Source organism: Chiloscyllium plagiosum, chromosome 13, assembly GCF_004010195.1.
Source record: "Chiloscyllium plagiosum isolate BGI_BamShark_2017 chromosome 13, ASM401019v2, whole genome shotgun sequence".
Lineage (NCBI taxonomy): Eukaryota > Metazoa > Chordata > Chondrichthyes > Orectolobiformes > Hemiscylliidae > Chiloscyllium > Chiloscyllium plagiosum.
The window spans coordinates 52,424,586-52,449,544 of NC_057722.1; the positions used below are offsets into that span (position 1 = coordinate 52,424,586).

The 24,959-nt window shown below is 41.2% G+C and overlaps 1 protein-coding gene across 8 annotated transcripts in view; it reads right to left on the reverse strand.

The window, feature by feature from the left end:
* Window positions 1-24,959, reverse strand: part of lrch3 (leucine-rich repeats and calponin homology (CH) domain containing 3) — a 188,148-nt gene that overhangs the window by 39,049 nt on the left and 124,140 nt on the right. For all 8 annotated transcript variants that reach the window (XM_043702401.1, XM_043702399.1, XM_043702400.1 and 5 more), the window contains exons 7-10: window positions 23,136-23,229; window positions 19,057-19,177; window positions 17,058-17,206; window positions 5,551-5,627 (exon numbers count right to left, since the gene is read on the reverse strand). In XM_043702401.1, coding sequence (XP_043558336.1) covers window positions 5,551-5,627; window positions 17,058-17,206; window positions 19,057-19,177; window positions 23,136-23,229 — 441 coding nt within the window. The remainder of the gene's footprint in view (window positions 1-5,550; window positions 5,628-17,057; window positions 17,207-19,056; window positions 19,178-23,135; window positions 23,230-24,959) is intronic.

The following is a 24,959-nucleotide window of genomic DNA, read 5'->3' on the forward strand; positions in this document are numbered from 1 at the left end:
GACATTTAAAAACACATTAACCTCCACACACCACTCCAGTGACAGTGAAGGAACAGCAATACAGTTCCAAGTCAGGATGGTTAGTGGCTTGGAGGAGAACTTGCAGGTGCTCCCATATATCTGTTGCCTTGTCCTTCTAGATGGGAATGGTCATGTGTTTGGAATATGCGATCTAACGATCTTTGGTGAATTTCCACAGTGCATCTTGCAGACAGTACACACTGCTGCTACTGAGTGCTGGTGGTAGTTATGGGGTGAGGGTGGGGTGGGAGGTTTGCTTTACGACGTGGTGCCGATCAAGCAAGCTGCTTTGTCCTGAATGGTGTAGAGTGTCATACAGCACAGAAACAGATCCTTTGGTCCCATTCGTCCATGCCAACCAAACAAAACTAGTCCCATTTGCTTGTGTTTGACCCACATCCCTCTAAACTTTTCCAACTCATGTACCTGTCCAAATGTGTTTTCAATTTCTACCCTCTAACCTGCTTTTGTAGCCACAGTATTTATAAAGCAGGTTCAGTTCAGTTTCTCATCAACATTTGCCCACAGGATGATGATAGTGGGGAATTCAGTGAACATAAAGCCATTAAATGTCAATGATATATGGTTAGATTCTTATTTGTCAGAGTTGATCATTGTTTGGGAACCATATGGTGCAAATGTTCTTTGTCACTCATCAGGCTAGGCTTCAATGATATCCAGGAATTGTTAAGCTTCTTGAGTGTTGCTGGAGCTGCACCCATTCAGACATGTGGGGGCTATTCCATCACACTCCTGACTTTGGGTGGTGGACATGCTGTGGAGGTACCGGAGTTGGAAAATTTAGAGGGATATGGGTCAAGTGGGACTAGTTTTGTTTGGTCGGCATGGACGAATGGCTGTATTTCTGTGCTGTATAACTCTGACACCATTCAGAACAAAGCAGCCTGCTTGATTAGCACCACATCATAAAGCAACCAACTCACCCTCCCCTCCCGGCACTTTCCCCAGCCACTGCAGGAATTGCAAAACCTGCGCCCACACCTCCCTGCTCACTTCCGTCCAAGGCCACAAAGGAGCCTTCCACATCTATCAAAGTTTCACTTGCACTTCCACACGTCATTTACTGTATCCTTTACTCCTGACGCTGTCTCCTCTACATTGGGGAGACAGGACGCCTATCATAGAACACTTCAGAGAACATCTCTGGGACACCCTCACTAACCAACCCCACTGCACTGTGGTCGAACACTTCAACTCCCCTTCCCACTCTGCCGAGGACATGTAGGTCCTGGGCCTCCTCCACTGCCACTCCCTAACTACCCGACGCCTGGCTCAGGACCCGCCAACCCATGGTATCAATGTGGATTTCACCAGTTTCCTAATTTCCCCTCCCTCCACCTTATCTGAGTTCCAACCTTCCAACTCGGCACCACCCTCATGACCTGTCCTACATGCCCATCTTCCTTCCCACCTATCTATTACACCATCCTCTCCGACCTATCACCATTTTCCCTACCACCATCTACCTATCACACTCTGACCTATCTCCCCCCACCCCAGCCCCAACATCCTCGGCTCACAGCCTCATTCCTGACGAAGGGCTTTTGCCCCCAAACGTCAATTCTCCTGCTCCTCAGATACTGCCTGACTTGCTGTGCTTTTCCAGCACCACACTCTCGATTCTAAGTCTTCAGCATCTGCAGTCCTCACCTTTGCCTATGCCGTGGAGAGTCAGTAGTTGAGTTACTTGCCGCAATATTCCTCATCTCTGATCTGCTCTTGTAGCCACTGTTTTTATATGGTGACTCCAGTTATATTTCTGGTCAACAGTAACCCACAGGATGTTGATATTGGGGGACTGAGTTATGATAACACCATTAAATGGCAAAGTGGGGTAGTTATGTTGTCTCCTCTTGGTGATGGTCATAGTCTGGCATAAATGCTATTTGCCATTTGTCAGTACAAGCCTGGAAATCATCCAGATCTTGTTCCATTTGAATATGGGCTACTTCAGTACCCGAGGAGTTGCAAATGGCACTGAGCATTGTCATTGTGCAATCATTGGCAAACATCCCCAAAAGAGCCTTATTATGGAGGGAAGGCCATAGATGAAACAACTGAAGATGGTTGGCCTAGGACACTACCCTAAGGAACTCCTGAGGAGATGTCCTGAAGCTGAGGTGACTGACATTCAACAACCACAATCATCTTCCTATGCGCCAGGTATGACTTCAACCAGCAGAGTTTACCCCTGATACCCAGTGATCCCAGTTTTGCTCAGGCTCCTTGATGCCACACTCAGTCGACTGCAGCCTTGATATCAAAGGCTGTCACTCTCACATCATCTCTGGAATGCAGCTGTTCTGTCTACATTTGAAGCATGGCTGTAATAAGGTTAAGGAGCTACGTATAAGAATCCAAACTGGGCGTCACTAAGCAGGTTATTGCTGAACAGTGCTGTTTGATGGCACTGTTGATATCATCACTTTACTGATGACTGAGAGTAGACTGATGGGACTGTAATTGGCAGTGTTGGATTTGTCATACTTTTTATGTACAGGACATACCTGGGAAATTATCCACATTATCAGTTTGTTGTAAACGCACTGGAAGAATTTGGCTATGGGAGCAACAAGCTATGGAGCACAAGTCATTTGGAATACTGCAGGCAATTCTGGTCTTCCTACTATAAGAAGGATGCTGTGAAACTTGAAAGAGATCAGAAAAGATTTCTAAGGATGTTGCCAGAGTTGGAAGTTTGAGCTATAAGGAGAGACTGAATAGACTGGGGCTATTTTCCTTGAAGTGTCAGAGGCCGAGGGGTGATCTTACTGAGGTCTATAACAGCATGAGAGGCATGGACAAGATAAATTGATTAGGTCTTTCCCTTGGGATGGGGGAGTCCAAAAGGGGAGTCAGAGGTTTTAGATGAGAGGAAAGATTTAAAAAGGACCTAAAGGGCAAATTTTCAACACATGTCTGGAATGAGCTGTCAGAGGAAGTGGTGGAGGCTGGTACAGTTACAACATTTAAAAGGCATCTGGATGGATATATGAATAGGAAGGGTTTAGAGGGATATGGAGCAAATGCTGCCAAATGTGACTGCACTTATTTGGGATAGCTGGTCGGCATAATTGAGTTGGACCAAAAAGGCTTTTTCCCTGCTGTATATATATCTCTATGACTCTGCTCTGGCTAGAATATTGTCAGGGCCCATAGTCAATGCTTTCTCAAGTGTCTCCAACCGATTCTTGATGTCACGTGGAATGACTTAAATTGGCTGAAGATTGGTATGAGAAAGACTGGGGATCACTGTAGGAGGCTAAGATGGATAATCCAATCGGCGCTTCTGGCTAAAGATTTTTGAGAATACTTCAGCCTTAACTTTTGCACTAATGTTTTGGGATCTGCCATCATTGAGAATGGGGATACTTGTGCAGCCTCCTCCTTCAGTGAACTGTTTAATTATCCCCCTTTCTTCGCGACTGGATGTGGCAGGACCACAGAGCTTAGATCAGATCTGTTGGTTGTGGGATTGCTTGGCTCTGTCTGTTACTTCTAGGAGAAAGTGAGGACTGCAGATGCTGGAGATTAGAGCTGAAAATGTGTTGCTGGAAAAGCGCAGCAGGTCAGGCAGCATCCAAGGAGCAGGAGAATCGATGTTTCGGGCATGAGCCCTTCTTCGGGCTCATACCCGAAACATCAATTCTCCTGCTCCTTGGGTGCTGCCTGACCTGCTGCGCTTTTCCAGCAACACATTTTCAGCTCTGTCTGTTACTTGCTGCTTATGCTGATGGACATTCACGTAGTCCTGTTTGGTAGCTTCACCAGGTTGATATTTCATTTTTAGGTACGTCTGGTGCTGTTCTTGGTATGCCTTCCTGCACTCTCTAATGAATCAGGGTTGATTTCCTGCCTTGATGGTAATGGTAATACAGTTGAAGCATCATGTAGGAGGTAAAGCTAAGCAATCAATAACCAGTGGATGAGATCTAAACTCTGCAATTGTGTCACAAAGTGTGAATTGTCTTGGGCAACTAACCAACTACAGGGAACCTTAGTATATTAGTGCAAAAGTCAAGGATGAAATACATGTCTACGTCTTCAGCCAGAGGTGTTGAATGCACAATCTATCTCAGCCTTGTTCTGAGGTCCCAAGCATTCCAGATTCTAGATTTCAGCCAATTAGATTCACTCCAGGTAGTATCAAGAAATGGCTCAATATTCTGGTTACTGCAAAGACTATGGAACATTGTCAAAGCCCAACTATAGTGAAGGTTTGTCCCCCAGAACTAGCCTTATTGTGGCCAAGCTGTTCCAGTACAGTTACAACAATGGAACCTACTAGGCAATGTCAAAAATTGCCTAGGTATGTCATTTTCACAGAAAGCAGGGCAAATAAAACCTGTTCAATTACTGCCTATCAGTTGAGTGTTAATCACCAGTGAAGTGATGGAAGGGGTCATCGACAGTGTGACCAAGCAGCAATTATAATGGAATAAAGTGTTCACTGACAGACAGTTTGGGTTCTGCAGAGCCACTCACGACTGACCTCATTACAACCTTGGTCCCACCATGGACAAACAAGAGAAGGTAAGCGTGAGAGACATATTGGCAGAATGTGACAGCATAGAGTAGCAACAAGCCTTTGAAAAATGGGAGGCAATGGGAATCAGGAGAAATACTCCCCATTAGTCATACCTATGTAAAGGAAAATGGTTGTGATTGTTGGAGTTCATTCATCTCAGCCTCAGGACATGACTGCAAGAGCTCCCTAGGGTAGGCCCAAAATAAAGCTGCTTTTCAATGACTTCCCCTCTATCATAAAGTCAGAGTAGGGATCTATCATAATGTCAGAGTGGGAAATGTTGCAATGCTACAATGGTTAACACCATTAACAACTCCTCAGATACTGAAGCTATCCATATACAGCATGATAAGACAACATCCAGGTTTGGACTGACAAATGGCAAGTAACAATTGCTCCAAGATGATGGGACATAAATACTAGCCTAGTTGGAGAAACCTAGATTTCAAGTACAATTTTTAAAAAAAATTGACAGGCTGTTAACTGCACACACACTGACCTTTGCTGTAAGTGTATTATGTGGAACTTTCCCAAAGACTTTCTGAAACATGTATACCAACCCTACCACCGTACCCTTTCCGTTACTTTAAATTATTTGTTGAGTAAAGGTGGACTTTCTTTTTCAAAATCCATTTTTTAAATTATAGTATTTGTCTCTAGAATTTTGTTATCTCTCTTTGAACAAAAACATCTTATATTCTTCTTGCTGTTGATGCCCAGCTAAAGAGCCTATAGCTACAGGCATTAATTCCATTGTTTTTGGTTCATTTTTTCATAAAGAATGTACACAAGAAATTATGTTTTAATCCCTACTTCCTTAATTTCTGGATGGCTGCTTCTCTCTGGTAAGTGCAAATTCATTTTGGAATACAGTTATACAAATACCCATAGACCCAATTACCTTTCTAAAAGGAGTTCACTGGCTTGGCAAAATCTTTAATTATTTCACATAAAGTCAAAGTTTAAATTGAAGGCAATACCTGTTTTGTTGTGGCCAGCCCCTGTCACTCACAGGTTTTTGTGGATCTCCAACATGCTTTGATTTCATCGGAACAGCCTTCAAAGGAAAAAAAATCCTTCAGTACTGGATTATCAATTGTAATCCTGCCAAATAATTACAGTTCCATAACAGATCTATGATCGATGATTACAAAATGTGTGATGAAAGGTGTTATACATACATACATATCGGGAACGGATTTCACAGTCAGGAAGGTAGATATGGGCTAGTCCTGTGAAGGTTCTCTTTTTGAAAAAGGACAGAAAATCATTTATAAGTGACCAAGGTGCATCAATTCCAAGAAAGCATGTGACTCCAGTGCCAAGGTAAAACCCTGTGATGTTAGTGGATGGGATGTTCATATTGTTATGATCCCAGCTATATTACTACTGGAAAAGTCAGATTCCAAAATAAAGACTGGCTTGAAAGATCATGTTTTGATTTGTTTTTATTTTAAAAAAGTGATCTTTCATGGAAATACAAGCACAGAATAATGCATTTTGGTTTTAACAATACAAAAGTTTATTACGTAGAATAAAATAAGGTTAAATAGAATAAACTAAGCTATTTACATCTAATAAATAAGAAATATTTTGAAAACACTGTAAAGTTCAATTACATCTGTGCTAACATTACTATTTTTTAGTATTGAAATATCAGAGAATTCCTTTCTGTATCACATCTAGAGGGTGGACTTACCTGTTTCTTTCATCTCCTGATTGAGGGAGTTTCGGGGTTAATGGCTGTAAAAGGATAGTGTTCGGGGAACGGATTGAAATTTTGCTTTCCTGTTTGTGTTCAGATCTTTATAACTTTCATCTATATTTTCATTTTTTTTTGTTGTATAATAAACTTGTAGTCTGATGTTAATGAACATCTGCAATCTTCAGAGAATAACCACAATGATAACCCATTACCAAAATGAAAAATATGATCAAATCAGGTTTCCTTCTGGGATCTGATTTGTCTAGTATTATCATTAGCTGGGATCATTCAAATGAATTTTGGTTACGATCACTAATCTAGTTATCAATGCACGAAACTTATTTTGCATTTTACACAACTGTACATTGTACTACATGTACAAAAACAATCCAAATTTTATTTTTGTGCGTTAAATTAATCCATGCAAGTAAACAGCAACTTAGTAAACAGTACAATAAATTATTTTATTAGCAAGGATGATGCAAAATGTAGCTATTAAATTCAAACATCTATAAACATACAGTGCGTCAGCAAATCACTACTCAATCATATAAAATGGGTATAATGTCATTGTGTTTGTATTACTGGACTCCTAATCCAAAGGAGAAAGTGAGGACTGCAGATGCTGGAGATCAGAGCTTAAAAATGTGTTGCTGGAAAAGCGCAGCAGGTCAGACAGCATCAAAGGAGGAGAATCGACGTTTTGGGCATAAGCCCTTCTTCAGGAATGAGGAGGGTGTGCCAAGCAGGCTAAGATAAAAGGTAGGGAGGAGGGACTTGGGGGAGGGGCGTTGGGAATACGATAGGTGGAAGGAGGTTCAGGTGAGGGTGATAGGCCAGAGAGGGGGTGGGGCGGAGAGGTCGGGAAGAAGATTGCAGGTCAAGAAGGCGGTGCTGAGTCTGAGGGTTGGGGCTGAGAAAAGGTGGGGGGAGGGGAAATGAGAAAGCTGGAGAAATCTGCATTCATCCCTTGTGGTTGGAGGGTTCCTAGGCAGAAGATGAGGCGCTCTTCCTCCAGGCGTCGTGTTGCTATGGTCTGGTGGTGGAGGAGGCCAAGGACCTGCATGTCCTTGGCGGAGTGGGAGGGGGAGTTAAAAGTGTTCAGCCACGGGGCGGTTGGGTTGGTTGGTGCGGGTGCCCCAGAGGGCAGCCAACACAGTCAGGCAACAATCTGATAGCCCTATTCTCGGAATCACATTTTTCAGCCTGTGCAGCAGATTCTTCCAGCAGCATTCCTCTCTACTCTGTTCCCCTGCTGGAACAGACCCACTATGGAATCTATTGCAGAAAATACTAAAGGAGACAATTATTCGCCATTTAGAGAGGCAAGGTTTGATCAGGATTGTCAGCATGCCTTTGTCAAAGAAAGGTCAAGCCTAATCTGGTTGAATTTATGGGGAGACAAGCGAGTGAGTAGATGAGACAGAACAGTTTACGTACTTTTTATGGACTTCAGACAGACCTTTGACAAGGTCCTACAAGGGAAATTGATAAAAGCAGCAAAAACACATTGGATCCAGGGTTTTTTGTCAAGTTGGATCTAGATTTAGCTCAGCGGCAGACAGTGGTGGTAGAAGGCTGTTTTTGTGACTGGCTCCTGATAAGCAGTGGGGGTTGTTCTGCAGTGAGTAGTGTTGGGTCCATTATTATTTGGGATATTCATAAATAAGGTAGATGAGAATGGGAGTGGTATCATAAGGAAGTTTTTGGATGATACAAAGAGATGGAATTTAACCTTGATAATTGTACGGTAATGCACTTTGGAAGAAGTACAAGGAAGTGTTCAATGAATAAAACAAGAGGAAGTTCAGAAGAACAGACGGATCTTAAGGTGCTTGACCACAGATCATTGAAGATGGCAGGACAGTTTAATAGGATAGTTAAGAAGGCATACAGAATGTTTGCCGTTATAGTAGAAGTATAGATGATCAGAACAGGGAAATTATTTTGGAGCTGGTCGGAACATTGGTTAGGTCATAACTACAGTATTGTGTGCAGTTCTGAACCTCACACCTTAGGAAGAATGTGACTGATTTCAAGGAGATTGACCAGGATGTTGTCTGGGATGGAGGATTTCAGCTATGAAGAAAGGGTGGATAAGCTTGGGTTGTTTTCTTTGGAGCAGAGAAGGTTGAGAGGAGGATCAGACTGGAGGTCTACAAGATTATGAGGGGCCTGGACAGGTTGGATAGAAAGCAGCTGTCCCCTTAGTTGAAAGATGAAGACCAAAGGGGCATCTTTTGAAAGTGAAAGGAAGGAGGTTTAGAGGAGATTTGAGGAAAAATGTTTTTACCCATAGTATGATCTGGAAGACACTGCCTAGAAAGATAGTTGAGGTGGGTAACCTCACACTGTTTAAAATGTAGTTGGATAAACATTTGAAATGTCATAGCATTCAAGGTTATGGGTCTAGTCTGGGAAAGTGGGATGAGTGTAGGTAGTGGGAATTTTTTTGACGCTATAGACTCCATGAGCCAAAGGGCCTCTTTTGTTATGAATGATTCTGTGACACAGTGATATAGATATATACAGATGGACAGGGATTAACTGGGAATCCTTAGCATTGACATCTGATCTTATGAAGTCTCATGGCATCAGGTTAATCATTTACAAGAAAATCCCCTGTTGATTATCATTAACTACACTATCTCAGCTAATATGTCAGTATTCCTCATGTTGGGAAGAAGTGCTGAGAATAGTAAGGGCAGAGAATGCTCTCTGGATGAAAATGTTAATATTTATCAAAATGACAAATGAAGGTTGTCAGTTTTGAAGGACGCCATTGACAGTTTGGTCTTGCAGCATGTGGTGAGAAAACAGAGAAACCTCCTTGATCTTGCTCTCACCAATCTATAAAGGTCGAAGTTGAGAAGAGAGTCCTTCATGGTAACCTCTACCAGTATGGGAACTGAATCCATGTGAGTGGAATCACTCTGTATTGCAAACCAGTCATAAAACTAAGTAAGCCATCCCTCTGCCAATTCATATGGTCCATATCAATGACAAGGTTAGTTGGAAGGAGCATTGCACAGTCTCAGTGATAGCACATTCCATTCTATAATGACGACACTCTCCATCATGTTGTGTGGCACCACTACTCTGCTAACAAAAAAAGATTCTTAACTGATAAGCAACTCAAAATTGGTACTCCATGAGGTAATGTGGATCATCAGCAGTAGTACGATTGCACTCACCCAGCATTGTAATTCTTGGTATGACAAATCTCTCAATCCACCATCAAGCCAGAGCAATCAAATGTGGTCCAATGAGAAGTGTAGGAAAACATTTCAGGAACAGCAGCAGGCATGTCTAAGTGTAAAGGTGCCAAAATGGTGAAGCTACTGAATAGGGCCCATGCAACACAGTACAAGATGCATGCTAAACAGCAGAAGCAACATGATACAAACAGAAATAAGGTGTTTCCACAAACACTGGGTCAGAATTAAACTCTGCTGTCCTTTAATATCCAGTGATGAATGACTGTGGAGAACTAAACAATTAGTTGGAGAATATAGAGACCAAGAAATAGGAGAACAGCAGACCTTGTGGCCGATTGAGCCTGCTCTGCCATTTGCAATGATCCCACTAATGGTACAACAGAACAAATTAGAACCCAAAATGAACCTGGTTTGACAGATCATATGTTTCAATTACCTTTTTCAGTTGGATCATGTGATAGTTACTGAAATATATTCACATGCTTAATGTATTTATTCTTCCTGCTTTAAACTCAAAAATATGAATACCTTACTCTATTCACACCTTAAAGCTTTTCTTAAGCCCTTATTTGTAGTCACATGCCTTCTTTGAACTGATGCACTTCAGTCACCGTTTCAGAATGACTGATCTTTTTAAACAAAAAAACCGTCACAGCACCAACCCACATCCAAATGTCTCTTGTTAAAACAAATCAAATTCCAAAAATAATAATATATTTTGAAATCTCTTTGATCACACATTCAACACAATCATGCCGCACCTTTGGCTTCAATTCCAATTTCCTGCCTGTTGCAATATCCCTTGAATCATTGAAATGGCAAGAATCTGTCTCAGCCTTAAGTGCATTCAATGATGGTTCTCTGAATTGTAGAATTCCAAAGATACACAGCTTTGAGTTAGAAAATTCTTAACTCAGTTTTAACTGATTGGCCTCTTATCCTGGTACTGCACTCCCATATTCTATCCCAGCTAAGAAAATTTATCTCTGAATCTCTACTCAGTCAGTTCCCACAGACTCTTATATACTTAAATGGAATCGCCAGTCAAGCTTCTCAAGATAATATAGATCCAGTTTGCTCAGGCACAGAATCCTCTAACCCCAAGGGAACAATCAAGCAAATATTTGCTGTACCACCTCCAATGCAAGTGTATCCTTCCATAAATACAGACCAAAATTTCACACAGGAAGTCAGATGTGGTCTCTCAAAGCCCTGTACAATTAGAGCAGAACTTTTTCTTGCCCCCTCACAATAAAGGCCGAGATACCAAACATATTCCTGATTATTTGCTTTTCTTGAATACTAACTTTGTGTTCTGTGTATAAGCCGACCCAAGTCTATCTGAACATCAATATTTATAAGTTTCATATCTTTCAATTTGCTTTATGCTCACAGTTAATTGTTACTTGTATAAATCAAAGCATATATTGGTTCAATGTTTACTTGAGCATGTATAGTCACAGAGAAGAGTGGAGTGAAATCAGGAAATAGATACCTGCAATGTTTCACATTGTGAATAAATCTATTCAAGCTTTGGATTAACAACTGTCCAACAGGAGTATAATATGGAAAACCTCACTCTTCCCCATGTAATTCTCCATCTGCCACTTAATTGTACATTCACTTAACCTGTATGTATCACTCAACAGACTTTCTGGCTCCTCTTCTCAGCTGGTATTCTCACCTACTTTTTTATTAGCTGCAAACTTGGATTGGAACATTGCAGCAACAGTAGGCTATTCAACCCTTTCAGCCTGCTCTGCCATTCTAGATCATGACCTGTCATCTATCTTTGTTTCCCATACCATCATCATTTCCCTTGATATTAACGGTAATTACAAATCTATCAATCTCTGTCTTGAGCATGTTTAATGACTTGAGTTTACATAACTCTGAGGTACAGAATTTTAAAGCTCTATTACCATCTGAAGGAATTCATCATCATCACAGTCACAAATGGTTTGCCCCTTATTCTCAAACTTTGTCCCTTGGTTCTCAACTTGAGAGTCAGGGGAAACATCTGCCTGCATTTACAATTTCTATTGGTTTAAGAATTTGCCAAGTTCTAAGATACCATTATATATTAAAATCATAGAGTATTCTTCTAAATTCCAGAAAATACAGGCCCAGTTCCCCTAATTTCTGATTTCCAAACTAATGGAATTTTTTGAAGAGGTGACAAAGACAATTGATGAGGGAAGAACTGTGGATGTTGTTTACATGGACTTTAGTGGTGTTCCACGGGGATCAGTTTTAGGTCCTCTGTTGTTTGTATATTAAAATGATCTGGAGGAAAATATGGGTGATCTGATTACATCAGATGACACCAAAATTGGTGGAATTGCTGATAGTGCCAATGATTGTGAAAGGATGCAATAGGATATGGATAGATTAGTGACTTCGGCACAGAAATGGCACATGGAGTTCAATCCAGACAAATGTGAGGTGATGCATTTTGGAGGATCAAACTCAGGTGTGAATTATACTGTAAACAGCAGGACACGTAGGAACATTAACGTACAGATGGATCTGGGTGTGCAGGTACACCGTCCCCTAAAAGCGGCATGCTTGCCTTCATCAGCTGGGGCATGGAGTACAAACCTTGACAAAGCATGTTGCAGCTATATAAAACTCTTGTTATGCCGCATTTGGAGCATCATGTGCAGTTTTGGTTGCCACATGACCAGAAGGCGATGGAAGCTTTGGAGAGAGAATGCACCAGGATGTTATTTGGTCTCGAGGGCATGGTTATGAGAAAAGGTTAAAAAGACTAGGATCGTTTTCAATGGAAAGATGACGGCTGGGAGGAGACCTTATAGAGGTCTACAAAATTATGACAGACATAGATAGAGTAGATAGTTAGAGGCTTTTCCCTAGTGTTGAAGTTAATTTCAAGCGGGCACAGGCTCAAGGAGTGAGGGGGGGGGAAGTTAAAGTGAGATGTGCAAGATAAGATTTTCATGCAGTGTTAGGAGCCTGGAACGCACTGCCAAAAGAGGTGGTGGAAGCAGGCATGCTCGCGATATTGAAGAGGCACTTGGATGGCTACATGAATAGGGAGGAAATTGATGGACATGGACCAAATAAGGGCAGAAGGTTTATTTTTAGTTTAGTTAGGGCATGACGATTGGCACAGACCTGGAGGGCCAAAGGGCCTGTTCCTGTGCTGTACTTCTCTTTTGTTCTCTCCTCAAAGGACAGTCCTACCATCCAGGAATTAGTCTGGTGAATTTCTGTTGCACTGTCTCAATAGCAAGTATGTGTTGCTTTAAGGGAGTGGACCAATACTGCACAAGACATTCCATGTGCATTCTCACCAAAGTTCTATGCAACTAAGCAAGACATCTTTGCTCTTGTATTCAAGTCCTGTTACAATAAAAGTCAGCATACAATTTTCCTTTGTAATTGGTTGCTGCACCTGTATGGTAGCTTTCAATCAGGTCAGAACAAAGACTCTCATGTTTCTTTGGACATCAATGCTTGTCAACCTCTCACCATTCTGTGGATCTCAATTCCTCCCACTAAGATCAACAACTACATACTTGTCCAAATTATATTCCATTTCCAAGCTAGTGTCCACTCACTCGGCTGGTCCAAATTTTGGAAAATCATAACCATTGTAATTATAGCCATGCCTTAGAACCCTAGGATGTATGCCATCAAGCTGTCGAAAAAGTTAGATTTTAGTCATTTAAATTTCTCCAGTACCTTTATTCTACTGGCATTAATAATATGATTTTCCTCACTCTTACTCGCCCCTGGGGTATTCTCAATTTATGGGTTGTACTTGTGCCTCCAATCGTAAATATATACACAATATTTATTGAATATCTTTGCTATTTCCTGTCTCTGTCTCTCAGGGATTAACATTTATTTGAGCAACTCTCCTTTTAAAAATGTACTTATAAAAGCTTTTACAAGAAGGTTTCATTAATATTTCCACCTTCTTATAATGGTGTAACCCAGTATGCCAGTGTAAGAATCAAGGCTGAAGAATTTGCAACCATTTTCACAGGGAAGTTTAAAGTCACAGGATCCCGACAACGTGGAAAGAGACCATTCAGGCCATTGGAGGTCACACTGATCCTCCAAAAGATATCCGACCCAGATCCAGCCCCTATTCCGTAAGCCCACATTTACAATGGCTAATCCACCTAGCCTGTACATCCCTGGGACACTATGGACAATTTACCATGGCCAATCCACCTAACTTGCACATTTTTGGACTGGGGGAGGAAACTGGAGAACTAGGCAGAAACCCACACAGACATGGGGAGAACATGCAAACACCACACAGATGGATGATTCATCTCAGCCTCCTGCTGACACAGAAGACAGGCTTCAGTTTGATTCAGTTCAAATTAAAATTCATTTAAGAATGAGTTAGGTATAGCTTTAGAGTTAAAGGGTTCAAAGCTATGCAGAGAAAGCAGGAACAAGGCACGGAGTTGGATATCAGATCATATTGAATGGTGCAGCAGGCTTAAAGAACCAAATTGCCTACTCCTGCTCCTACTTTCTATGTTTCAACATTTTCTAATCAACCTGTTCAAATATGTTATGACATACATCTGAAAGAGGTGGGACTTGAACCCAGGCCTTTTAGTCCAGCAACAGTGACACTACCACTGCACCACAAGAGCCCAGTCTCTATGTTTCTGAATGACATCAATTAATAAGGCCATAAAAATAGGAACAGAAACAGACCATTCAGCCCCTCAAGCCTCAACAGGGTAATGACTGATACAACATTCCTCACATCCACTCTCCTAACTTTTCCCTGCAACACTTGAATAAATTAGTCAGACGTGATTTCCTTTTCATGAAGCTATGCTGACTCTGCTTGATTAGATTATTACTCTCCAAATGTTCTGCTCGTAATTCCTTAATAATTGATGCAAGCCATTAGGACCAGGGTACTAATGCCGTTAGCCCCATTAGTTTATTTAATACAGCTTCTCTAGTGATGATACTGAATTGCTTGTCTTCATTCTTTAGTATTAAGGGATGCTCAAAGCATCTTCCACAATCAAGATTGATGCAAAGTATCTGTTCAACTCCTCTGCTATTTGCTTGTTTCCCATAACTACCTCTATAGATTCATTTTCGAAGGGGTCTGTATTCAGTTTGATCTCTCTCTGCCTTCTGATATATTAAAGCAGCTCTTATTTTCAGTTTTCATACTCATTGCTAGTTTGTCTGTATAGTTTACTTTCTCAGTCTTTAATATCTTTTCAGTCATTTGCTGGATTCTGAATTTATCTCAGTCTTTGGGGCTATCACTGACCTTGGCCTCATTACATGGTTGTTCTTTCAACTTAATACTCTCCATAGTTTCCTCGTTTAGCCATGGTTGGTTAAATGATCTCTTAGAATCTTGCCTCTTTATTGGGAGTCATGAATTTTGCTGACAGTCATGAACTACCACCTTAAATGCTTACCGTTGCTTACTTACTATCTTTCCTGCTAATCTATCCACCCAGTTTACTTTAACCAACTCTATCCGTGCTTCACTGTAACTCTCTTTTATTAAGTTAAAAACGCTTGCTTCCAATCAAGTTTTTCACTTTCAAACTGAATGTTAACTTCGATCGTCTTATGGTCACTACTTTATAGGGGATCAAAAGGCACTTATCCAACAATAACCTTGGTACAAACAAGGGCGAGAGAGAGCAATTCCAATGTTGAGAGAAACTGTCCTTAAGGCCATGGCAGGTTTTCACCAAGCATAGCATCAAAGAGTCAAAGTAAAATTGAAGTTAAATGGGAATGAGAGGGAAAATTCTCCACTGGTTAATATTATACTTAGCTCAAGCTCAGTCTAACTTCAGGGATTATTCAGGGTAGTGTTCTAAGTTCAACCATCTTAAGCTGCTTCATCAATGACTTTCCCTTCACCATAAGGCCAAAATGTAGATACTTGTTGCTGACTGTTGGGTTTGGCTCTGTTTGTAATTCCTTTGATAGTGAGTTTGTAACCATATTCAGCAAGATCTGGATAACATTCAGCTTTGGGTTAATAGGTAGCAAGTCACGTTTGTACCAGGCAATGTCGACTTTCAATAAGCAAAAGGAAGAGTAATCAATTCCCCTTGATGTACAGCAGTATCAACATCAAAGAATCTTCCACCACCAAAGTAACGGGTGTCATCATTAACCAGAAACTTAACTGCACTAACCACGAATAGGTTTAGATGCTTCATATTCAGTCTTTCATAACATTATCTACAAGTCAGAAATTAGCGATGGTATTGGAACATGCTGTATTTGTCTGGATAACAGTATCTTCAGAAACATTCAAGTAGCTTGAAGACATCTAAGACAAAGTATCCTGCTGGATTAGCAACCCTTTGAACACAGTAAATATTAATTCCCACCACCACTGGCTACAAGATGTATTACAGCAGTTCAGCAATGTTTCTTCAACAGCACCTGCCAAACTCATGATCGTCATGACCAAGCAGGAGGACAGCAGTAGGGGCACAGGAACACTATTGCCACCCCCAAGTACTGTGAGGTGCTGCATTTTGGAAAAGCAAATCTTAGCAGGACTTATAAACTTAATGGTAAGGTCCTAGGGAGCGTTGCTGAACAAAGAGACTTTGGAGTGCTGGCTCATAGCTTCTTGAAAGTGGAGTCGCAGGTCGATACGATAGTGAAGGAGGCGTTTGGTATGCTTTCCTTTATTGGTCAGAGTATTGAGCACAGGAGTTGGGAGGTCATGTTGCGGCTATACAGGACATTGGTTAGGCCACTGCAATTCTGGTCTCTTTTCTATCTGAAAGATGTTGTGAAACTTGAAAGGGTTCAGAAAAGATTTTCAAGGATGTTGCCAGGGTTGGAGGATCTGAGCTACAGGAAGAGGCTGAACAGGCTGGGACTGTTTTCCCTGGATCGTCGGATTCTGAGGGGTGACCTTACAGAGGTTTACAAATTATGAGGGATATGGATAGGATAAATAGACAATGACTTTTCCCTGGGTTCGGGAGTCCAGACCAAGAGGGCATAGGTTTAGGGTGAGAGGGGAAAGATATAAAAGAGACCTACGGGGCAACGTTTTCCACACAGAGGGTGGTGCATGTATGGAATTAGCTGCCAGAGGAAATGGTGGAGGCTAGTACAATTGCAACATTTAAAAAGCATCTGAATGGGTATATGAATAGGAAGGGTTGGAGGGATAGGGGCCAGGTGCTGGCAGGTGGGAAGGGTTGGGATATCTGGTCGGCATGGATGAGTTGGACCGAAGGGTCTGTTTCTGTGCTGTACATCTCTATGACTCTCCTGCTCAAAGATACATGCCATCCTGGTTTGGGGATATACTTCTGTCCTTTTATTGTCACATCACCAACATCCTGGAGCTCCCTGCCTAAAAGGACTGGGGGGTAGCTTCTCCATATGAAGTTCACCACTTCAAGATGACAGCTCACCAGCCACGTCTTTACAACAAATAAGGATTGGCAATAAATACTATCTTTGCAAAGACACCCAGATCCAGTGAATGAATTTTAAAAAGTCTTTACATGCAAATATTCCAATTGGTTTTAGGCAAGAACTAAAAGGTTACATCATAGTTAATCCGCCGTCGTTCAATGTATGCTATGAATTGCGAGCTGAGACTGGAGGAGTCAAGTCGTTTTGGCAATCGCATATCCTCTTCCTCTTCCTCCATGGCACAGCTGTCAATGTAATCAATCTGCTCCAGGTCATGTTCAACTGGAAAGAAGACAAAAATAATTACAACGAGCCACTGTTTAACAAGAAGCTTACAAGAGATTTTATAGCTTATTCCAAGTTTGATCTAATGCATATGAAAATAATAACATCTATGGTTCGAAATTCAGAAGTCGGCTGCGTCATCAATATAACATTATCACTAAATGAGTGGAGAGAGATCTTAGGGAAATTTATTTTACATAAGGTGTACAACATGTTTTATTGCTGGGAATTGGTAATGTAGGGACCAGTCAGATCCAAGAAAATTTAAGCAAATATTTGAAACAAACAAAATAGTGTGTCAGGAGAAACAAGGCAACAGAATGAATGCTGTCTCAGCAAAGAACTGGCATAAACATAACTTGATTGATTGCATTTAATGCTATAGATGATTTTGTGGGGTACACTGACTTGCAAAACCTGGATTTAAGGACAGAATTATAGTAAAATTGTTGCTGAATAATACAGTCTGGGGGTGAGGCAGAGGTATAGCAAAACCACACTACTCTTATACTCCATTCCCTTTGAATTAAAAGCCAACACACCATTTTTCTTCCTTATTACCCGCTGAACTTGGATGCTAGCTGTTTGTGATTCATGCATGAGGACTCCCGAATATCTCTTTTCTGCAGCTTTCCGCAGTTTTACTCCCTTTAATTAATATTTAGGTTCTGTACGCTTCCTGCCCAAGGGAATAACCTCACATTTTGCCACACTATATTCTATCTGCAATTTTGGCTTAATGCAATCGGTTTCCTCATCCAATCTGTATTCCTGATGAAGGACTTTTGCCCGAAACGTCGATTTTCCTGCTCCTCGGATGCTGTTTGAAACTGCTGTGCTTTTCCAGCACCACTAATACAGAATTCCTCATCCAAGTCATTAGTATACATGATAAATAATTGTGGCCCCAGCTCTGCTCCTTGTGACACTCCATCAATTACAGGTTGCCATGTGGAAAATGCTGCCCTCATCCCAATTCTCTGATAGCACAGATAGAGGATTCACTAACTATCTCCAACAGTATGAACTATTATCTTATTAAGTAGCCTAAAGTGTGATATCTTCTCAAATGTCTTCTGAAAATACAAATATTACATCTACTGCTGCTGTTTTATCTATTCTGCTTGGTATCTCCTCAGACAGTAGGATGAATGAGCACGGAGTGCAAATGAAAGATGTAAAGTCTATCAACTTCTATTTAAGAGGAAATCTAAACTGCTTGCCTTGCAGGTAGCAAAACATCACAGATGGGCAACCCTTGGGTTTGGGATTTAATTGCATCAATCTACAACAATGCTCAAACTCTGACACATAAATCACACATGTCAAGACTGTACCAAACAATCGGAAAATAAGATATTACGAATTGAAACAATATCTGGATAACTAATTTAATTTGGTCAAATTGCTTGTACAATAATTGGAGACCAAAGAAAAAACAAAATTGACAGCTGGAAAATATAACAATATTTTACATATTCTGAAGTGTTTGAATACACGTCGGTTATTCAAAATGAAGAAAGAATTGGTTTAACAAGGTAAAATTTTGCTTCTGAAAGAAACCGTGGCAAACATTAGAATAGAAAGATTTGAAAATCATACACGAGACCAAAGCTTGCCCACAGGTGTAAAATATTTTAAGCCACACTGCCAACAATGCAATAAAGTGATGTGTCTCTTTGCTCTACTTACATTCTTCAGTTTCGATTGTAGCACATATGCCAAGCTGCAAATGAAAGAAATGCTAACAACTGGAGAAGGTGTCTTCATTTTCATCCAGTGTGTCATTCTACTATAACCTCACATACTCAGTTATTACGGTTATTTCTGTAACAGACCAAATTTACCTGGGCCATTTGTCACAGGTGGTACACCTCTATGCTCATGATATTGACTATCTCGCCGCTGCCGTTGCTCCTTCACAACTTCAGTCATTCGTTGTGGGAGATCAGTCAACTCATCTGCGGGCTGCAATTTGAAAGGCAACACTTTATTTTGAGCAAATGACATAATCAATACCACAGTAGTGGATTTTACACAAGGGACACTGTGAAATAACAATCTGCAAACAGACAATATTTCAATGTAAACAGCTCTGTTAGTATGTGCCCATCCTTTAAATATTACCTTGGGTCTATCATACGTGGCATAGTAACGCTTTCTTCTTAGGCAGTTCCTCACAACTGAGGATGACTTCCTTCAAATTTGGAGTTATATACTGAGGCGACTAAACAGTACACTATGGAGCCTTACACCCTGCCACTAGTGGAGTTTGAAAAAGGTGTGTGGGTGGTTTCCTTGCATTTCTTCTGATGTTAGCAAGCCTTCTGTCTTGGCTCCAGCCTGGGCCTCTTCAAAAGGGCGACATCTTCATGGATCCTCCATCGTTAATTGGGAAGTTTTCTGTTCATCCTGTTGAAAAGCTCCACTGCAGCATGAAACAACCTGGATATGGGTGAAGTGTTATGGTGAGCAAGATGACGTAGAGTATTGGTATAATGACTGAGTCTTGGTTGACCCAAAAATGTATGCATTTTGGGTCGGTAGTGGATTTGTTCATCAAATTCATGCGTTACATATTGTCATGCAGCAGGTAAAGTGGAATTGCTATAGGCAGTCAAATTTGAAGTGAATGCTTCATAATCCCACACAGGTAACAGAGTCAAGGGCCCTTTTGAGGAACAAGGATGTCATATATAAGAGGGCCATGACATGGAAGTGTCAGTGTTGGACTGGGGTGGACTGAATTAAAAATCGCACAATACTGGATTATAGTCCAACAGTTAGTGCCTGAGGAAGGAATGGGGCTCTGAAAGCTTCTGGTTTTAAATAAACCTATTGTGCTATAATGCAGTGTCATATATAAGAGGGAGCTGCTCTCTGCACTTTTCTTGAACTTGTCTCAGTGTGAATTTGATGTCCACTGTGCTTTTAGATGGAACCCGCATTGTGAATCTGGCAGGAAATCAAAACCTCTCCTCAGTCTCCTTCGCCCCTGTGGCTGCAATGATCTTTATTTTAGCAGATAGCAAGTAAACTACACTGTAGTTATCCGAATCAGTCTCACTGAAAATGGTCTCAATTATTTTATTCCAGAGATGTAATGGCATGCTCTCCTTCTTCTATTTAGGTCACATATATACGTAAGAGCGAGTTTTGAGAAGATTTATAGCTCAGGTTGAGGCTCTGGATGTAAGCTTGCTTGCTGAGCTGGGTGTGGTATGGCTCGCTTTTAATTTCTGTGTTGAGTTTCCTTGGGTTGGAGATGTTGTTTCCTGTGAAAATGTAATTTTCAACTGTGATGTCATTTCCTGTTCTTTTTCTCAGGGAGTGGTAAATGGGATTCCATTTACTACCTCCTGAGAAAAAGAAAGGAAATGATGTAATCAACCCACAGAAACCTAAACACAAATAAAAAGCAGGCCATACTACCAGTGCATCACTGGAGGCTCACTGATGATATTACCTAGTATGGTGACGAAACATCTGAAAACAAACCTTCCAACTCAGTGAGCAAACTTACATCCAGATGTACGTAAGAGTTTCAGCAGAGACTATGTGCCCCGGCAGCCTTCCTGGCTCTCAGCTGTCAGATTTGATTTGATTTGTTATTGTCATGTGTACCAAGGAACAGTGAAAATTGTTCGCTTACATGCTTTCCAGGCAGATCATAACATACAACTGCATCAGGGTAACAGAACAGAGTGCAGGATTCAATGTTACAGCTGCCAACAATGTGCAGAGAGAAATTAACACTAACATTAAAGAGGTCCATTCAAAAGCCTCCTAACAGTGGGGAAGCACCTGTTCTTGCAAATGTTCAGATGCATGAGAGTATAACCAGGGTGGAAGGGGTCTTTGATTATGTTGATTGCTTTCTCGATACAGTAGGAAATGTAGATGAATTCAATGGATGGGTGGCTCTTTTGCCTGATGGACTGAGCTGTGCTTACAACGCTATGTAGTTTATTTCGGTCTTGGGAAGGGCAATTGCCATACCAAGCTGTGATGCATCCAGATATATATACAGTAGCATCTATTAAAATTTCTTGAAGTCTTTGTAGACATGCCAAATTTCCTTAGATTCCTGAGGAATTAGCGGCTCTGCAGTTCTTCCTTGACCGTAGTCGATGCGGGTGGACCAGGACAGTTTGTTGGTAATCGTCACTCCTAGGAACAAGGTACTTCCACCTCAGCACCACTGATGTAGACAGAGGTATGCCCTCCACTATACCTCCAGCAGTCAATGACCAGCTCCTTTATTTTGCTGACATTGAAGAGACTTTTTGTCTTTACAACAGCAAACTTGTAAATGGAGTTGGTGCAGAATTTGGCCTCACAGTCATGTGTGTCTACGAGTACAGTAGTGGGCTAAGTACTCAACCTTGCAGGGCACCCGGTGTTGAGGATTGTTGCGGAGGAGGTGTTCAACAAAGTTTGGTTTTAGGTGAAAGGTAACATGGTTGAGGACACTCACGCTGAGTTCTAAGTCTTAGTTCAAGAGATCCTCAAAGTGTTCCAGCCAAATAATACTCACTGCTCTTCTGTTGTTGACAAGCACTAATCTGCTCTTAGTGCTCAGTGATCACTGGCTGTTAATGTCTTGATTGCAATGACAAAGTGACACATCATTACTGTTGGCGATTTGCTCGAAGTCCTCCACACTTTCCACCTACCATCAACTATTTGGGTCATGGGATTTTTTTTGGATCTCAGCGTTCATTTGTCTGCACATCTGCTTTCTTTCCTTTGAGCTTTGGAAACATTTCTTGTTCAAGAGTGCCTTGCATTTGCAATTTAGTATCCCCTGGATTTCCAGGGCATTCTTGTTAAAGCAGTCTTGATGTTTGATGGTGGGGAAATTTAGTGTCTCTTCGCAAATCTTGTTTATGACCGAGTCAAAAGGAGACCAGCTGCCATAGGCATTCCATGCTATCTCGCATTGAGCAATGCAAAGTTGGATGTAAGGCAATGATTGAAAAGACATTGCTTTGCTGAATCATCAAATCCATTGATATTGAACTTTAGCTTGATGGAAATAGTAAACTGGACGAAGTGGCGGTTTGTCAGCAGTCGTCAGCTCCTATAATACAGCAGAAGTGTATATCCTTGCCGGGTCTCACACAGATGACGACATAGTCGAGCAAGTGCATATATCTGGAGTCAGCGGGATGCCGGGGGGTTTTGTATGTGTCTCTCTAGTGAAATAGAGTATTTGTAAATACCAGGTCATGCTCTGAACATTTCATCAGGAGGACGGCACCACTGGCTTTTGCTTTCCCGATGTCTTCCTCGCAATCATGCCTTTCCAGAGCTCTGTAGCACTGAAAATACGAAGGAGAATTAACTCGTCTCCCTTTGGAACAGAGATAGAATTCCTCTTCGGCCTCATACATTTTTTCAGTGACTGTGGTTTACACACTGATGGCTGTGCTGTGCTGCATCTTACATGGCATGGTCATACACAGCTGGATAATCTAAAAGAATTTGTCAGTACTGCTGTTCAGATACTGATGGAAAACTGTAATTTCAGATTTTAATTGATATTGTTTTCATTATTGAGAGAGATTTACTAACAAAATGATAATCACTCACTGGGGAAGACAAAGAATGTTGCAAAACGTAGGACTAGCTAAGTACCAACAATCCTAGGCATATAAAAATGAACAGTTTCCCCAGTGTCCAAAAGCTGACGGCAACAAGAGAATAGTGCCAAAATGAACCAACCAACAAGCCACTTTCCCTGTGAGATATATTGATCAGGAACAACCAGGAGAATTGTGAATGGCATTTTTTTTTTACAATGATTAAAGCATGAAAGCAACTTTTAAGCTACTGGCAGTTGTAATAGATATGGAAAGAGATCTTTGAATCACTGGTTTTATGTGCTCCATGTATTACTTTAAAAAGATACTCAATCATGTACCTCATTGCCAGACCACCTTTTATCTCCACTGTCAACACTGTTGAAGCCAGAATCTAGTGCTCCATATGGCCGTCCTGAGAAATAATCTTCATGACTGCAGGAATTGAAGACAACAAATATCGAAAGACTTAACTGAAGAGAAGGCTACACAAATTGAAATCAGAGCTTCCTTATTAATATTGCTTAAATTTCATACATTAATGCAGCATAAGCTAAGAATTTAAGCATCAAACCAAATATTTACTTCAACATGTTTACCAAACAAGGAGGAATAACACTTTTATTTATCTGATCTGCACCTTCAGGAGCATTTCATTTTTATTTCATAACTTTCATATAAGAACTCTTTAATAGCTCCGAATACCCCTCCGAGTAGTCACTTATGCTCTCGAGATCTTGCTACCTGTGCCCTCCAGCCTGTTTATACTCCTTCCAGAGATCCATAAGCAATCCTATTACATCCATGTTACAGTCCAACAGGTTTAATTGGAAGCACACTAGCTTTCAGAGCGTCGCTCCTTCATCAGGTGGTAGTGGAGGGCTCAATCGTAACACAGAGTTTATAGTAAGAATTTACAGTGTGATGTAACTGAAATCATACATTGAAAAATTGATTGTTAAGCCTTTCATCTGTTAGAATACTGTGATAGTTTCACTTCTTTCATATGTAAATCACAAAAGCTTTTTTTAAAAAGTTGCGTTCTCAGGTCAGCTGTTAACAATGGTGATAGCTAGACAATATGTTGAAGGTGTTGGCCCCCTGTGTTCTCTGTCTACGCCATGATGTTTAGATTGATTCTAATCTAAAAAAGTGAGATAACGGAGTTTTACATGAATTCATGCAGTTTTTGCGCTCAGACTTCTACATGAATGCATGCAGTTTTCGAGCAAAGTACAATGTAACCTTGAAAGTACAAATTCACCCCACAAAATATATGTGTGCATGTGGGTCTTTGTCTGTCTGGGTTGGGGGTTGTGAGTGTGAGAAAGTGTATGTGTGTGTGCATAGAGTGAGTGTGAACCCACATAGGGGTGCAGTCTTAAAGATCAGACATGCAAATGTTTCCCCACACTTCCCTGCAACTTCTATGTCCTGCGCTGTATTCCTACTTGCGTACAAATCAGCTTGCAGATGGAATCAAGAATAGAACTCATTCAGACCCAGGGACTGCCTTCCACAGACTTGGGAAGTCACAGCTGATGCACAGAGTCATAGAGATGTACAGCACAGAAACAGACCCTTCGGTCCAACTCATCCATGCCGACCAGATATCCCAACCCAATCTAGTCCCACCTGCCAGCACCTGGTCCATGTCCCTCCAAACCCTTCCTATTCATATACCCATCCAAATGCCTTTTAAATGTTGCAATTGTACCAGCCTCCACCACATCTTCTGGCAGCTCATTCCATACACGTACCACCCTCTGCGTGAAAAAGTTGCCCCTTAGGGCTCTTTTATATCTTTCCCCTCTCACCCTAAACCTATGCCCTCTCGGTCTGGACTCCCCGATCCCAGGGAAAAGTCTTTGTCTATTTATCCTATCCATATCCCTCATAATTTTGTAAACCTCTGTAAGGTCACCCCTCAGAATCCGACGATCCAGGGAAAACAGTCCCAGCCTGTTCAGCCTCTCCCTGTAGCTCAGATCCTCCAACTCTGGCAACATTCTTGAAAATCTTTTCTGAACCCTTTCAAGTTTCACAACATCTTTCAGATAGAAAAGAGACCAGAATTGCATGCAATATTCCAACAGTGGCCTAACCAATGTCCTGTACAGCCACAACATGACCTCCCAACTCCTGTGCTCAATACTCTGATCAAT